Raw genomic sequence first — 18032 nt, 5'->3', positions numbered from 1 at the left:
ATGGAGGGCAAAAGAAGAAGGGGACGGCAGAGAACAAGGTGGCTGGATGGAGTCCCTGAAGCAGTAGGCGTGAGCTTAAATGGACTCCAGAGGATGGTAGAGGACAGGAAAGCCTGGAGGAACGTTGTCCATGGGGTCGTGATGGGTCGGACACAACTTCGCAATTAACAACAACAAACTATGTAGTGACACCTTCTTTCCTTTTCCAAGGGTGAAGAATGACCACAATAGGCTTTTGAGTTTACTTAAGAAGGTTAGTTTTTTTCTTGGCCATTAAAATTAAACTAATGGGAAGGAATGAAGAGAAGAGAGAAGGGAGGCAGAAGGGATGGGGCAAGGAGTCATGGCACAAATACTTCTGAGATTAAAAGAAAAAAATAGCATCTTCTCAAGATTTGGCCAGCGAAGTTGATGTCTCTCTTTCTTCTCCCTCCTGCATAAATGCTGTGTTACGGGGACATGCCAAGTTCCGCCAGTAGTAAGAATTCTCTGGAATTCAGATTTTTTTTTCCTGCGCTCAATGTTTGGCTATCTTCCAGATTGTCACTCAGCTGAAGTCCCAGCCCTGTCACGGAAGTCTATTTAAAAGATGAGTTTGAATTCATTACTGTTCAGAAGGCAACAAAGAGGGATGCCCAGAGCAGGGAGTTCAGGATGTTTGACAACTCTGGCGCAATCATTATTCTGACCTTCTTTTTATTGGCCCGTGTTCCTGGATGGGTATGTACTGTATATTTCTATGAAGATATAGCAGTGGAAATGGGAGGGTGTAGACTTCTCAAAAGTTTTTCTTTTTATAATGCAGGGTGTCCTACTATGAAGAAGAGAACAAGTCTTCAAGTGTGTAGAGCAGAGGTTTTCCAACCTTGAGGACTTCAATTCCCAGAATTCCTCAGCCAGCATGGCTGGATGGGGAATTCTGGGAGTCGAAGTCCACAAGTCATAAAAATTGCTAAAGTTGTACGTCCCTGGTTTAGAGAGTGAGGAATCTAGGAAGTCTCCTTACACCTAGTCCATGTTGTTTGAATTTGATGTGGGGAGAAAACTATGTGTGTTTATTTCAGCCATGTGCATGTGTGTTTATTTCAGCCAAGTCTTGGAAATCTCAGAAATGCCGGTGCTGCTTCTTCCAAACATGTGCTGCCCTCCATAATCTCTTCCTCAACTAATCCCCTCCAATGTGATGGTCCATGTGGCTATCAGGGAGTCCCACCTCTTCTACCTCTTACTTTCTTATTGTAGCCAGAAGAGCTGAAAACTGTTTCCTCCTGCAGATGATTTGGATCAGAGGTGGGTTTCAACAGGTTCTGACCAGTTCTGGAGAACCGGTAGTAAAAATCCTGACTGGCCCCACCCCAGCTCTTCTCTGCCTCCCAACTCCCAGCTGATCTGGAGAAAATGGGGAATTTGCAGTAACCTTCCCCTGGTTGGTTGAATGGAGATTTTACAGTATCCTTCCCCTACCACGCCCACCAAGCCACACCCACAGAACCAGTAGTAAACATTTTTGAAACCCACCACGGATTTGGAAGGCAGCAATAGAACATCATGTGCCATACAGGAATTCCTATGCCATGTCTGAGTGGCATTTTAATGAAGGAAAAAAAAAGATTTGAGCTCACTGTTGTTCATAAACTGCTAAGTCTCTGTCTCTTTTCTAGGTGGCATCTCAGACATGTTCCTATCCTTGCCAGTGTCCCTCACAGGCTCCCCCCTGCCCTCTTGGCAACAGCCTTTTGCTAGATGGTTGCGGTTGCTGCAGGGTATGTTCCCGGCAGCTCGGGGAGCTGTGCTCGCTGCAGGAATCTTGTGATCACCACAAAGGGCTCTACTGTGACTTTTCCAAAACCCAGAAAGACAGTGGCATCTGTTTAGGTGAGTGGTTTGCTCCTATTCTCCTCCTTTTACAAAAGCATAATATGCATGTCATGTATAGCAATTATTCCGCTCAATATCTGTGCTGGTCCCTCCCACTGCTCCCATTTCTGGGGAACCATTTGGAATAGCAATGAAGAAAGGTAATGTTTGAAAATGTGGGCTTTCCCCCCAATAGTATGCTTGGTCTGGCACCTGGTGGGAAGAGTTTTGTTTTATCTTGCTGTTTTTATTTGTTAGACTGGACTAGACTAGACTCAATCCCATTCAGTTTATTACAGTCTTAGATCAGAGACCAGAACAAATAAAAATGCTCCATAAATATACGATTAAAAATTCTAGTGTAAAATAATACGTAATAACTACAATCTATAATAAAATCCAGTCTGTCAATTATACATGATCTAACTATACTACATTTACAATCCATAAACTGTGTGGCCCGTTGTAGGTTCAACGCTAAAAGGGAAAAGACTAAGCAATGCAGAGGGTTTGCCACATTTGTTATATAACATCGCTATGCTGGAGAAGACATGTGTTTGTGATGAATCCCCAGTGCTGCTGCGCAGAATCTGGCCACCTGTGTTGTAATTATGGACTACTCATCCTTAAGCTGGAGATAGGTAGTGTTGGAATGGCCAGGATACCTAGCAGTTATTGGCAGAATATGTTTTTTCCTAATCTCTGTGTAAAAGGAACATCTAAGGAGAATGTGACCCACAGTCTCCACTTCTCCTAAATCACAGGGACAGAGTCTTTCCATCAATGGTATGGACTAGACTAGACTAGAATACATGTTATGATCCACCAGCAGCCTACGGAGCTGGCAGCAGAGTCAGACAGTGAGGAGGCTGGGGAGGACCATGGACCAGTCCTGGAGTCTGGGGAAGGCTCGGACGAGGGCTCTGCATCGGAGGCAGAGAAAGGGCCATCTGGGAGGTACGTGTTGCCTCCGGAGCCTCCAAAGTCAGACCTCAGCGAGGCAGAGGAACAGGGGGAGCCTGTTCCCAGTGCGTGCATGCGCAGAGCTGCCAGAAGTCAAGAACAGCTAAAACAAAGGAGACGACTTGGGAGTAGGGCTGGGAGATGATTGGCCCCTCCCATAAGACTTAAAAGAGGAGCAAAGGCACGTGGGCCTTTGCATGAAGCAACGTTTGTTCATTCGGTTCAGCTTAAAGCCTGAAGCTCTGTTTGATTCTGGACTCCATGTGGTTTTGCCAATTAGGTCTTTGGCAGCGTATCAAGGGAGATAAAGGTGGGTGATTATCCCGAAGGACTTCTCCCAAAGGACTCTTTATAAATAATTGGGACTCATCTGTGAATGAACAGAATTCACAGCTGTTGCAATAAAAGAGGTTTTTGGGACTACTCGTGTGTTTTAAAGACTCAGGTAGTCTAGGTCAGAACAATAGATTAGATTAGACAGGCAGGTAGATATACAGTACATACTGACAGACAGACAGACAGGCCATGCCAGAGGAGGAGGGAGTGAAGGAATTGACTATGTCTAGCTTTGAAAAATGGGAATACAGTAGAAAGCAACATACGGTAACATTTTTCAAGTCCCTGAAAGAATATTGCACAGAAGAGACTTCTTCTCTGTCATCCCAAGACATAAGATCGAATAATTTTCTTAACTTATAGGAAGGCTGATCTTTTTGAACATCAGAAAAAGCCCCTTAATACCAGTTTAACACCAGTTTAGTGGAACCAATGATGGAAGGAGTTGGTGGGTTACCTTCAGTGAAGTTTTGCAGGTCAAGATTGAATGCCTTAATTTGGATTTTTGCAGAGAACTGGATTTGATGGTTTAAGTGACCCTTTCCCATACTTTGAGGCTACAAAAAGTTTGTTCTTTATAAGAAGATTATAGACAAATAGATTTATAAGAAGATAGATTTCATCTGCACTCTAAGGGTAAAAGCATTGTCCAATTACTAAATGGACAATAGGCTAAAATAATCTCTTGTGTGGTCTCTTGATATGAATGACCTATGACAGTGTTGTTTCCCAGCCTGGAAAATCAAGATGTATAGACTTCAACTCCCAGAATTCTTAGTAGTGTCTATGCTGCCTGGGGGATTCTGTGAATTGAAGTCCAATATCTCAAAATTACCCCAGTTGAACAGAAATACTGTTCAACACATTTCCCATTTCATTGGTTCTACGAATCCATACTTTTATGTTCCAAGATTTCAGTGACACATTTACTAATCTCTTTTCAAGGACTTTAATGTGTATTCATACTGTTCGGGGGAAAAATTCAAATGAACCAAAGCAAAGCAAAGCAAGAATTCATTCATTTCCAATCAATGGAAACTTGAATGAATGGAAATGCATCTATTTTTGTTTTTATTACTCTGTAGTGGGAGCATTATTTTGCATGGAAGAAGGGGAACTTTAGTTCATTCAAAGGTCATGAAGAGTAGCCAAAAAGAGAATGTTAATAAAATTGTAAGTTTTATTTTGTTTAGATAAGTGGCAGTCTGTGTGTCCAGTCTTTAGCACAATATACTAAAAATGGCTACCCTTTTGACATCTTCATGGAATTTGGCAAGCCGGAGACTAATACACCGGAAATGTCATGCCATTTCATTGGAAAATACCAAAGGTTACAAACATCAGAAGACTCATTGGATGGTAATTGAAATGAAAGCAGAAAGAAGGGAGGGAGGAAAAATTATTAAACTGTCTAAAACAAAGACCAATTTCCTGGTATTAATGATAGATTTGCTGACATTTGACTGCTTTTGTAGAAAATATGGCTATGTCTATATCTATATAAATGGCTCTCTGTGTGTCTGTATGTTCCAGCATAACTCTGGAACGCCTCGAGCAATTTCAACCAAACTTGGTACACAGATGACTTATTCTCTGGAAAAAAATACTGTGGGGGTAAGACACCCCTAACACTCCTCGGCGGGGGGGGTGTTCTGTTAAGATACAGCTCGTTGTGCCTTAAAACGGCTTCTACTGTGCAGCACAGTGGAGTTGCCATGGTAACGGTTTCACAGTACTCCACAAGGGGGCTCCCTCTGGTAAGGGGGAAAATCCAACATTAGAAATTACGTTTGGTCCGGACATTTTCAACAAGGCTTTGATTATTCTTGAAAACAAATGTATGGCCATGATCAATAAAACATTGCTGCAACTCGGCCTGCCTGCACCACTACAAGACTGACACAACGTACTTCACACTGATTACATTCAAGAAAAGAACTACAATGTCAAACAGCTTAGTGCATATATTGTGGACAAGAAGCCGCTTCTAAATCAAGATCAGAAAAAAGCATACCAAATGATCATGGATCAACTAGCAAAACAACAAGGTGGTATCATTTTACTTGACGCTTCTGGGGGCACAGGGAAAACATTTTTAACTAATTTAATTCTCGCCGAAATCAGGACTCAGGGTGAAGTTGCTCTTCCTGTCTAATACAGGATTGGGATAAATAAATACCCAGGCAATGCCGAGTTATCAGCTAGTTTATAATAAAATATGCACAGCTTTCCATTTTGTTTAATGCCACCCAATTCAAGTGTGATGGTTGCTTATGTGGACTGTACATATTCTGTGTTAAACTCCTGCTCACACACACCTTTGTGTTCCTCCTCCAGCTTACGAAGGGTCCTCCTGTGTCCTGATGGGAAAAACCTATCTAAATGGAGAGAGCTTCCAGCCCAGTTGTCAGCTGCAGTGTATCTGCATGGGCGGGTCCATTGGCTGCATTCCCCTTTGCCCTGATGGGGCACGTCTCCCGCCCCCTGATTGTCCCTTTCACCACTGGGTAAAAGCGCAGAACAAGTGTTGCGAAGAGTGGGTCTGTGAAAGAAGCAGTGAAAAGTCCCCTTCCGAGAAAGGTATGGGTGATGAGATAGGAGAACTATGAACGGGGACAGGGAGGAGATGTTGTAATTGCTGAATCAAGGTAGATCTTACAGCTCTGTAGAAGTCATCTTAGATGAAGGGTCAAGAGGAAGTCAAGAGAAGCCCAAACAGTATTGAGGAAGAGGAGAACGAGATTGTTTTATGCATTTAGGATTGGTAGGATTGACAAAATCAGAAATGAGATGATAAGCCACTTGGGAAAGCCAAGGGAAATCATCAAAACCATTAAAAAGCTAAAGTTAAAATATTTCAGACATGTGATGCAACACCCAGAAAAATACAGCATATTTCACTTAATAGCAATAGCAATAACACTTAGACTTATATACCGCTTCATAGTACTTTTACAGCCCTCTCTAAGAGTCAGCCTATTGCCCCCAACAATCTGGGTCCTCATTTTACCCACCTCGGAAGGATGGAAGACTAAATCAACCCTGAGCCTGGTGAGATTTGAACTGTTGAACTGAAGCTAGCAGTCAGCTGAAGTAGCCTGCAGTACTGCACTCTAACCACTGTGCCACCTCGGCTCTTAAATCTTTTAATCCTCCAGGGAAAGATTGAAGGAAAACAAGGTCCAGGCAGAAGAAGAACATTATGGCTTCAAAATCTAAGGGACCGGTTTGGACAAAACTCAGCAGCACTTTTTCGTGCGGCTGCTGATAAAAATAGGATCTCCAACATGATCGCCAACGTCCAATGACGGATATGGCACAAAAAGAAGAAGGATTGGTAGAAGGGAGAGAGGGTCATAAGAAATTACAGAGTGGTTGTTTTGCGTGTAGAACTATGGTATTTCTTAGGGCTGGGCAATGTTGAAGGAAAACTGCTGAACACACTGAAACAAAATCTTGAAACAGAGCCAGGAGCTTCTCTGCTTACCCCTTTCCAAAAAAAGAGAAAAACAAGAGGGCAATTGAAAAGAGCTCTTCAAGAACAAGCAGAACTGTCTGAAGATTTCAAAAGAAGTAGTCTACTAGATGACAGGGGAAAAAAAAAGAAGGCTCTTCAGTTAGAAAGTTTTATAAACTATTGGCTGAATTTACACATCATATTAAAGAACACAGTACAGTATAATGTGATTTGCTTGGATTTAGAATAGAATAATAGAATAACAGAGTTGGAAGGGACCTTGGAGGTCTTCTAGTCCAACCCCCTGCTTAGGCAGGAAACTCTACACCACTTCAGACAAATGGTTATCCAACATCTTCTTAAAAACTTCCAGTGTGGGGGCATTCACAACTTCTGGAGGCAATTGTTCTCACTGTCAGGAAATGTCTCCTTAGTTCTAAGTTGCTTCTCTCCTTGATTAGTTTCCACCCATTGATTCTTGTCCTGCCCTCATGTGCTTTGGAGACTAGCTTGACTCCCTCTTCTTTGGGGCAGCCCCTGAGATATTGGAACACTGTTATCATATCTCCCCTAGTTCTTCTTTTCATTAAACTAGACATACCCAGTTCCTGCAACCGTTCTTCATATGGTTTAGCCCAGGGATGTCCAAACTTGGCCCCTTGAAGAGTGGTGGACTTCAACTCCCAGAATTCCCCAGCCAACAACTTTCTCATATTTATAGCTCATGCTGGCTGACCACTCTTCAAGGGGCCAAGTTTGGACACCCCTGGTTTAGCCTCTTCATATGTTTTAGCAATCCATTTGGTTTAATGGATTGTGTGAACTCCGTTGAATTGCAATGATATGTTCAGAGTCTTGACAGAGATTTACATCCTGATCACCCAGATATTTTACTCTTATTTGTTAATAGAATAGCTTTCTCATCAGTTCACAGAGATCTTAGCAAAGGCTGAAAAAGAAGTTTTCTTAATTAGCTGAGATACTGAATTGAGCCCTGATAATGAAAACCTCTCAGCTGCTAAGATTTCTGTAATTTTTCTCGTCTTCTCTTCCAATAATTTGTGGGAAGAAACCTTAAGAGACTCTTGCTTTTGGTTGAAGTGGGCTGTCAGGCGCTTTAAGAACCATGGTTTGTGACTTAGTATTTACTCCTTAAAACATGGGTGACAGATGAAAGCTCAGCATGATGTGTGAACTAGACCTAGATTCGAAGAAGAGCAAAACAGACAGAAGTAATCCAGGCACACCAAAGTTTGCTGCTGTCCAGTGATTTAAACATGATTTCATCCCTGCCTTTTGGTGCCCCTTCTGAGAAGACTTTACTAAATCTCTTGCACTTAATCTAATGAATTGGTGGAATGAGAGGAGAGCCTGTGAGACTAATAATGGACATTAAATTTTTTTTGAGTAGAACAACATTGTCTCCGGCAATCTCTTTCAGAAAAAAATGTTTCAGTATTTGTCTCTTGCTGGGCAATCCTTTGAAATTCCTCTGTAAGTAACCAATCTCCCATAAAGGTAAAGGTAAAGGTTCCCCTCGCTAGTCGTTCCTGACTCTAGGGGGTAGTGTTCATCTCCATTTCTAAGCCAAAGAGCCAGCGCTGTCCGAAGACGTCTCTGTGGTCATGTGGCCGGCATGACTAAATGCCAAAGGCACACGGAACGCTGTTACCTTCCTACCAAAGGGGGTCCCTATTTTTCTACTTGCATTTTTTATGTGCTTTCAAAGTGCTAGGTTGGCAGAAACTGGGACAAGGAACAGGCGCTCACCCCATTACACGGCACTAGGGATTCGAACGGCTGAACTGCTGACCTTTCAATCAACAAGCTCAGTGTCTTAGCCACTGAGCCACCACATCCCTCCCATATGTATAACTAATTTCTAATGGTGTCCCTCTTGGCCATAAGGTGGATTTCTTTTTAAATACACAGCCCTCCGATGGGCTGCGTTATTGCAGAATGAGATGAAGTGAGTGTGGATTTAGTTCAATGAAAGTCAAGTCTTTAAATTAGTCTTCTTCAGCTTGGTGTCTTTCAGATGTTTTTGGGCTGCCACAGTTTGGCCAAGTGAAAAAAATGAATGAGGTTAAGGCAAGCTGTATGAAAAAGAAATCACATTACTTTTAATGTTTAGAATTTGCTCACGGAAGTTCTTTTGCCCATCTCAGTTTACAGGAACAGATTTGCTCACAAGCCTGAGTTAAAGCTTAAATCCACACCAAATGACCTTCAAGTGAACTGCTTGGTGCAAACCACTGAATGGAGTGTCTGTTCTAAGACTTGTGGGATGGGCATCTCAACCCGTGTTACCAATGACAATCCCCAGTGCCAACTGGAGAAGGAGAGCAGGCTGTGCTTGGTTCGATTCTGCAATGTCTCTCTAGACCGGAGCATCAAGGTATCGTGGCAGCTGAGTGAAGTGGGTGCCAAGTATCAGATACCAACTTCTGCAAGGGGCTGGGAGCAGAGTTGGTGGGGACCAGAAATGATGGAGACAAGTTGGATAGAATATGTCAAGAATCTCCTGAGTTTAGTAGGCTGAATTGAACTTGTTAAGGATATTGTTGTTGTGTTACCAACCAGCAGAGTGTAGAACACAGAGAAACATTGCTGAGAGCAATGAATAAGAGATGTGCAAACTGGTTTATCAAAAGTTTACTTTATAGTGAAAAAACAATCTCATAGTCTTTTCAATCCAAGTCTTTGCCAGTTAAATCAGTCCAGTGATACAAAATCTTCTTACCACACAAACAGTAGTTGGTTAGAATAACAAACTCACTCTGGTTCACAAACCACGATGGTAGCAGATCCATCCAACGATGAGAGCACAATGAATAGCAACTCCACACACAATGGTAGCTTATCATCAACTGAATACGTTACAGTACCTTTCTTAAATACGTTCACAACTAATTACAGCATGACTCAGCATTACAATGAATCAGCAGTAAAACTTTAAAGTCACACAATACATATTCATATTAAAGTCACAGAACACATATATTGCCTGGACAACTTGTTAGGCTCAAACCATATCCTAACAGAACTAATTTTTGTTGAGGTGGCAAATATATCTGATTGTGCATTACAGGGAGGAGCATATATCTGGGGGCTGGATGGCTTCCTTGGACCTGGGGGAGAGATGGCAGAGTATGGGGGTGTTGGTTTGATGGGGGAAGGGCTAGCAGTGGCATCTCGGCAGTGATAGACAGAGGAACATATGACAAAAGACAAGATGATGGTGTTGTCCTAGGCTTCCCAAGAGCATGAAGCAGACTCCTTGTCCTGACCAAAAAAACCCTTTTTATTAAGTTACTGTGAATTCCTCTCATTCACCTTCAGCAAAGTCTTTCAAGGGGGAATTTACAGTCACAGACCTTATTTGGCTTGGAGAGCTGCCAGGCCGATAGCTTCAAAACTTGGCAAGGAGTCTCTGAGAATCACGAACCAATTAAGCGAACGAATTGTCTCCTGCAAACTCCCCTCCCCTTTCGCTCCTCTTTTATTCCCTCTGGGAGGGGCCATTCACCATCCACCTGTGGCTTTACTCCTGAGTCGACCCTTGTTCCTTAGCTTTTCATTTCATTTCATTTCATTTCATTTCATTTCATTTCATTTTATTAGATTTCTATACCGCCCTACTCCCGAAGGACTCAGGGCGGTGCACAGCCAAACAATAAAAACACATACAATACAAAATTTAAAAATAGAATAAAATCAAATTAAATAATTTTGGCCCCGACAAATTTAAAACCCCAAACTTTTAAAACCAATTTAAAATTGAATATATAAAATACTAAAAGATATTTAAAATTTTAAAAATCTTTTATAAAAGAGGGGGAAAATTAGGCCAGGCCGGCCTGGTGAAATAGTAAGGTCTTTAAGGCGCGGCGGAAGGTGCGCAGATCCGGGATCCCTTCTCTTTCCCTTCTCCTGTCAGTTCTGTGCATGCACACACTCGGAACAGGCTCCAGCTGTTCTTCTGCCCCACTGATGTCCCACTCTGAAGGCAGCTGACAACTGTAAGACGGCCCTGGTCCCATCTCTGCCTCTGACGCAGAGCCCTAATCAGGGCCTTCCCCAGACTCCAGGACTGGCCCATGTTCCTCCCCAATCTCCTCACTGCCTGAGTCTGCCACCAGCTCTGCTGGCAGGCCCCAACAGGTGGTATCTAGTACCAATTTTACCTTTCAACCCTCTGGACTGAACCCTGTTTCCTGGTTGTTAGATCCTCAGTGGGCCTATCTTAGGCTGCTCTAGCTTAAAGCCTAGTTAGCCTGTAATGAAATAATCATCATCCTGGACTTTTTCATATCTCCATGTTTGCTCCCTAGCATAAGAAGAAAGACCCACTTGATTGGTCACTCCAGACACCTGATGGACCATATTGATTTTCAGAGAACACTTGAGGGAAGCTCCTGGTGCATGGGTTGACCAAGATCTTTATTTCAATTAGATCACTTGGAAGAGGTTATCAAGGCACCTCAGTCCAGCCTTTGCAGCCTTTCAGATTAAAACATCCTTGTCAAATTCTAGCCAGCATCTCCAGCAAAGGGGAAGCTGGAGCAGGTATCTTAGTATGTTTTATATGTTTTTTGGAGTTATCCATTCTGAAAGATCCTTCAGAGGGTGATGGGGTGGGTTTTTTTTCCCCATAATAAACATTTTGTAAGTAGCACAAAGAAAACTGTAGAGCTGAGAGAAAACATGCTTTGAATTGTGTTTTTCATATTTATGCCCTGCTTTTCCACTTAATAATTCAAGATAACATTCTCACAGTGTAGATGTTATTTTGTTATTAGATGTTATTGTTATGTTAAATCCATAAAATGTGTTTGGTTGAGAATAACCCAAATGGGTGAGCTGGTTGAGTAGTTCAAAGATCCCAACTAAGGACAAGTAGCTGTAAATACCTAGTCAAGGCACTTACGGTTTCTGGTACTGAAAAATAAAGCATTTTCAGAACCCTGGAGAGCTCCATACAGGAACACAGGTTTTTTTTTTAATTAACTACCATTGTGAAAATTGTTGTTTTGCATCAATCTAACACCTTAAAACAGAGCTTCTCAATCAAGGCCACTTAAAAATGTGTGAACTTCACCACTGAGTATATCACCATCCCCCAGGCATTTTATGAACTTTTGCAGTTGCAACCCTGACGCGTTACATACCCAGAAAGATTTCACAAAGTTGTTAAAAGTCTGTAGAGATTCTCAATCATGGTTGTCCCAAAGGTGCTTTTTCAGGAGGCAACTGGACTTTTTTCTTTGAAGACGTTTCGCTTCTCATCCAAGAAGCTTCTTCAGCTCTGAAGACTCTGAAGAAGCTTCTTGGATGAGAAGTGAAACGTCTTCAAAGAAAAAAGTCCAGTTGCCTCCTGAAAAAGCATTTTTGGGACACAAAGTTGTTAGTTATGTGATGCTGAAATTAGCGCTGATGGTCACAATGGAACGGATAATCCCAGTTCCATCCAAAGTTTGAACATAGATGTGGTAGCCCAGGCATAGATGGAAAAACACAAGGCCCGATTCTCACACATGTTGTTTTTCCACTTGATTGCTGTAAAGCACTGTCCCTTAAACCAAAAGATACAGCTTTCACCTCTGATCATCTCTGGTACCAAAGCCCAAATCCTCACGGTTGGGTCTGCCTGCGATCGCAGCTCCATCCTTCTCTCCTTCTTCTGATGCAAAGTCATATGTCACAGTTTTGATGGTATGACAACAATCAGGTTGAAAAAGGCTGGGATAACTCAGAACCCATCCAAGGGACTTGCGTCTGTCATCTTTTCTTTCCAGAGAGGGAAGAGATGCCTGCGAAGCCCTAAATCTCGTGAGGCAATCAAGTTTGAGTTCACCGGCTGCACCAGCGTCCACTCCTATCGGCCAAAGTTCTGCGGCAGCTGTATGGACAATCGCTGTTGTACGCCACGTATCACCAGCACAGTGGAAGTGGAATTTCGGTGCCCAGAGGGAGAGTCGTTTATCCGGAAAATGATGTTCATCAAGTCTTGTTCTTGCCACTATGACTGCCCTGCAGATAATGATGTCTTTCTGGCCAGTTACCACCGGTCAATGGTAGAGGACCACTTCAAACTAAAGAATCGGTAGTGCTGGGTCCAACTCTTACTCTAGATCCAGCAGGTTGAAAGTATCTAAAGATGTATTTGCTGATCATCTTTTAGACAAAGTGGAAATGATCTCAAATGATCCAAGAGAGTTCATGTCCAGTGACCAGTAACATACATCTGGCATGTTGTGTTTTGAGACAAGGCTGATATATTGGGTTCTCTATCAACCACACACAATCTTGCAATGGTGGGTGGGGGTAGCTGGTAATCGCTTGTTCTGGCTCCCCGTTTTATGGCTGATGAATAATAATTTTGGACCAGTCCATTTTTAGAGGTGCTTCCATTCCCCACCATCCAGTCAGAGCTGAAGAAGCTTCTTGGATGAGAAGCAAAACGTCTTCAAAGAAAAACCAGAAAGTCCAGTTGCCTCTTGAAAAAAAGCACCTTTGGGACAACTAATGTTAATGTTCTCAAATTACTTATGTCATTTATAATCTGAACCCAATTTTCCTAGTGATTCATTCATATTCACTTTCTCTCTCTCTCTCTGTCTCTTTCTCTCTCTCTGTCTCTCTCTTTGTCTCTCTCTCTGTCGCTCTGTCTCTCTCTGTCTCTCTGTCTCTGTCTCTGTCTCTCTCTGTCTCTGTCTCTCTCTCTCTCCCTCTCCCTCTCTCTGTCTCTGTCTCTGTTTCTCTCTATCTCTGTCTCTGTCTGTCTCCCTATCTCTGTCTCTATCTGTCTCTCTCTCTGTGTCTCTGTCTCTGTCTGTCTGTCTGTCTCTCTCTCTCTCTCTCAATCCGCTGGTGGAGGAAGAGAGAATTATTTTTCCATTTGTTTTGGATTTGCTTAAACTGCAATGCATGTAGTATCATCCCCAGCACTGTCCGCTAGAGGATGCTGTTCGGTAATGCTTAGAAATCCAACCGTATAAGAAATAAACCCTCAGCTTGTTCATTTTTAAACATCTCAACAGCAGCCGATATAAAACCCAAATACTTTAGCAAGTTCTACATGACCAGAGCTGTTCCTGCAGAATAAATGGTGCTGTCGACGACTTCCTGGCTTGTCATATCTGCTTGCAGGCCAGTGGAAAGGTAGATAACCGACCAAAATCTAAAGCCCCAAATGTTGAGCTTCAAATGGCCGCAGAACAGATGTGCAAAGCAGCTGCCTGGTTGTTGTGGCCTGAACGTAAGCAGGCTTTAGGGAGGCTTAGCAGCTTATGGACTCTACTCCATCAGCATATCCTGCTAGAATGCCAAGCCTTCAACACTCTAAGCTGCAGTGCATGTAGAAAACCATATTCTGATAGGCTGATGTTGGAGGAGGATATGGAAGACCTGGAAGAAGATAGGTTCCTGGTAGGCCCTTCATTAGAGGCCTCCACCCCACCTCTTGAATGTCTTGATGCCGTTGCTATTGTCTGTCTGTTCTTGACTTCCTCAGAGCTGAATTGGTACAGTGGCAACCAGTCAGGTTGGCTCCATTAACGCAGTGGCTGATAAAATCGGTAGTATTTCACTTCCACACAAGGTAAGTAGAAGCCCCTATGATGCCCACAACCAAGACACACCAGACCTTGTTCCCTTCTGCTCATGATTATTAGCAACGGGTATCCAGAGGTGTATCGCTTTTGACTTTGTAGGAGCAGACCTCCTAACAGCTGTTCATGAACTAACTCAGCTTGGCAATCAAGAACAACTGTATGACTTTCCAGGTTTTCTTTTCCTTTCTGATCTTTTTTCCCCTTCTGGATCCTGTCTTTTGAATCAACCAGAAAATACTCTAAATCAGGGGTGAAATCCAACAGGTTCTGATAGGTTCTGGAGAACCGGTAGCGGAAATTTTGAGCAGTTTGGAGAACCGGTAGCGGAAATTTTGAGTAGTTTGGAGAACCGGCAAATACCACCTCTGGCTGGCCCCAGAGTGGGGTGGGAATGGAGATTTTGCAATATCCTTCCCCCCAGGAGTGGGGAGGGAATGGGGATTTTGCAGTATCCTTCCGCTGGAGTGGGGTGGGAATGGAGATTTTGCAGTATCCTTCCCCTGTCACGCCTACCATGCCTACCAAGCCACGCCCACAGAACCGGTAGTAAAAAAATTTGGATTTCACCACTGCTCTAAATTCAGAAAGAACAGCAGCACAGGGAGAAAAAGGGATGAAACCAATCCAAAACGTGTTTTCTGTTGCAACCCCATCAGACACATTAGATGCTTTGTTATTTCTGCCCCTTTTATGACCTTGACCACTAGGTGGCAGTGTGCACTTTGCTAAGCAGAGCAAATAGTAGTCAAGAACCTAAGGTTTCAACTCCATTGAACTGAAATTATCATATTTGTGAGAAGATATACATAATGACACATTATTAGAAACAGCCAGGGGTGGAGTCTAAATTTTTTTACTACCGGTTCTGTGGGCATGGCTTATTTTGTGGGCATGGCTTGATGGTCATGTGACAATTCTTTAGGATTTAGCAGAGGTACTGGTCTACCAGGCTTTTAACTGCTTGCAGAGCTATACCAGTCTACCCATTTGTTCTTGGAGGCACCGGTCTACCCATTTATTTTTGCAGGCACCGGTCTACTCATTTATTTTTGGAGGCACTGGTCTACTCATTTGTTTTTGGAGGCACCGGTCTACCACCACACTGCCTTTTAACACTGATCAGCTGTAGGGAGGCCCTTTGAAGCCCCATGGCACAAGTTTAAACAGTTTTTTTCCTTCTAGCCAATCAGCTGGGACTCAGAAGGCAGCAATAAATTGGTGGTGGGGCCAAATAAAAGGTAAGAATAATGCGGGGGGGCGGGGAGGGCAGAACCAGTTTGGTGACATCATATCACCGCTACTGGCTTGGCGGAACCGGGCGGAACCGGGCTGAACCGGGAAACAGCCCAGTATAAGGCAAGGGCAGCAAATTCAACCATACATTTACTGGTTAAAAAATGAGGGGTCCTTGGTGTTCTCTGAGTTTGGTTGTTTTCTTGGAGACGTTTCATTATCCAAACTAGGTAACATCATCAGTGCTAGGGTGGTTTGGGTAATGAAATGCCTGCAAGAAAACCACCAAGTTCAGAGAGCACCAAGGACCCCTCAATTCAAGCCTGAGCTCCAAATATTCCCCTTTATTGGTTAATTTACGATGTCATGTATGAGACCCTTGAGCAAAACGGTAGATAGCAATCCCAGTATGACCCAAATTGCAATCTCTGTTGGATTTTTTTTTTTTTTAAAAACTATTCCATGCTATCATTTATTGATTGGATTTATGTCTCACCTTTTTTTTTTTTTATGAATTTAAAGCATCACTCATATACCCCTCTCCCTTTTTATTCCTAAAACAACCCCCTATAGTACATTTTGCTGAAAGAGTAATTGACCAACGTCATTCCAGGAAAATGGGTGAAGATCAGAGGTGGTATTCAGCAGGTTCTGACCAGTTCTGGAGAACCGGTAGCGGAAATTTTGAGTAGTTTGGAGAACCGGTAAATACCACCTCTGATTGTCCCCGCCCCCATCTATTCTCTGCCTCCCGAGTCCCAGCTGATCAGGACGAAATGGGGATTTTGCAGTATCCTTCCCCTGGAGTGGAGTGGGAATTGAGATTTTACAGTATTCTTCCCCTTCCACGCCCACCAAGCCACGCCCACCAAGCCACGCCCACAGAACTGGTAGTAAAAAAAATTGAAACCCACCACTGGTGAAATCACTCTGGGTTTCCTCCCCAATCTAACATTTTAACATGCTTGAAGTAAAATCCACTGAGTCCAATGGAGCAAACTAAGGCATTTTGCTGCTTAACTTACAGCTCTGTTTTGTTGTTCATGTCAGCGCTTCAACGCTGGCATAGAGAGCAGAGGAGAGAGAGAGATAAGCTCTGAACTTTTGCCTGCTAAATCCCTTTGAAGTCGGGTTGTCGTGGAAATGAGGAGGGGGGGACATTCCTGGGAAATGACGAGACAAGAAGTTGGAAGAATGACTTGGAAGATAGCCAATGAGAAGCAGAGATTTGGGGATCGGAAAGGGAGGGATTGGGGGGCAAAAGGTCAGTCTTGTCCGCATCGAGTCATGATCCGGTGCCTGTGCTCAATTAAAGAAAAGATTTCCTTAAAGATTGGCAGTTTGGAAATTCATTTATTTTGAGATAGCATTGAAGTCTGACAGTTCAGTCACTAAGTGGTGTCCAACTCTTTCCAACACCATGGACCACAGCACGCCAGTCCCCACTGTTCTCCACTGTCTCCTGGAGTTTGCCCAAATTCCTGGTGTGTCCAATCACACTTGGCCAATTCTAATTCTAATCTATTGCATCAATGATATTGTCTAACCATCTTTTCCTCTGCTGTCCCGTTCTCCTTTTGCCTTCAATTTTTCCCAACATCAGAGTTTCCCCACCCCCACCCCCGACTTCTCATTTGGTGGCCAAAGTATTTGAGCTTCAGTTTCCATATCCGTCCTTCCAAAGAATAAGCTGGATTTCCTTTAGGACCGATTGATTTACTTACAGCTCTACATATCTAAATGTCTATGGCAGTGGTGAAATCCAAATTTTTTTACTACTGGTTCTGTGGGCATGGCTTGGTGGGCATGGTGTGGCTTGGTGGGAGTGGCAGGGGAAGGATACTGCAAAATCCCCATTCCCTCCCCACTCCTGGGGGAAGGATATTGCAAAATCTCCATTCCCACCCCACTCTGGGGCCAGTCAGAGGTGGTATTAGCCGGTTCTCTGAACTACTCAAAATTTCCGCTACCGGTTCGCCAGAACCTGTCAGAACCTGCTGGATTTCACCCCTGGTCTATGGAGATTCTCCGTCATCCAGGTCATGGTTGTCTCAAAGGTGCTTTTTTTTTTCTTCCTAAGAAGCTTCTTGGATGAGAAGCAAAACGTCTTCCAAGAAAAACCAGTTGCCTCTTGGGGAAAAAATTACAGCTCTACACTTTTCACTTAGGGTGATAGAAAGAATCCCTCTTGTTGGGAAACTCAGGTTTTGTGGCTGCACAGGCGGGGGGGGGGGGGAGAGGGGAGGGAAGGAGTTTGCAGCTGTGGCTCATCATTCATGTGCTTTGACATCTACCCCATTCCGTTCCCTGCAATTAATAACAAGAGGGAGGGCTTGATGGCTTGAGCCGCCCAGCAGGGAAAGTCAGCTTCGCACATGACTTGTTCCTGCAAGCGGCAGTCAACACACTGCCTTCCCGATAGCCTTCCTCCCCCCCCCCCTCCCCGCCAGCCCTGGGCCTCCCTCCGGGCAGACCTATCGTTTTCTTCCAGGTTATCCTTCTCTGCATGTGTGTGCTCGCCAGATGGGGCCCATCCTGGGTGTGCCAGCTGCTTCTGAAAGGATAAGAGA

At 43.5% G+C, this 18032-nt stretch overlaps 1 protein-coding gene across 1 annotated transcript; it reads left to right on the top strand.

The window, feature by feature from the left end:
• The first annotated feature begins 654 nt into the window (after window positions 1–654).
• LOC139320833 (CCN family member 2-like) lies at window positions 655–12723 on the top strand. The gene is made up of 5 exons (XM_070949286.1): window positions 655–720; window positions 1662–1875; window positions 5494–5736; window positions 8782–9011; window positions 12412–12723. The coding sequence occupies exons 1-5, from the start codon at window positions 655–657 to the stop codon at window positions 12721–12723; spliced, it is 1065 nt and encodes a 354-aa protein (XP_070805387.1).
• Window positions 12724–18032: the final 5309 nt, after the last annotated feature.

The sequence above is a fragment of the Pituophis catenifer genome, unplaced genomic scaffold, assembly GCF_029215685.1.
Source record: "Pituophis catenifer annectens isolate HBS135680 unplaced genomic scaffold, rPitCat1.0.hap2 SCAF_9, whole genome shotgun sequence".
Lineage (NCBI taxonomy): Eukaryota > Metazoa > Chordata > Lepidosauria > Squamata > Colubridae > Pituophis > Pituophis catenifer.
The sequence above is the reverse complement of the archived record's forward strand: the minus strand, read 5'-3'. Positions and strand labels throughout refer to the sequence as shown.

Excerpts from the sequence above, each read along its gene's own strand:
- LOC139320833 (XM_070949286.1), top strand. The coding sequence starts at position 655 with ATGTTTGACAACTCTGGCGCAATCATTATTCTGACCTTCTTTTTATTG. Across the intron at positions 1,876-5,493 it reads AGACAGTGGCATCTGTTTAG|CTTACGAAGGGTCCTCCTGT; the intron begins GTGAGTGGTTTG and ends TTCCTCCTCCAG. Across the intron at positions 5,737-8,781 it reads AAAGTCCCCTTCCGAGAAAG|TTTACAGGAACAGATTTGCT; the intron begins GTATGGGTGATG and ends TGCCCATCTCAG.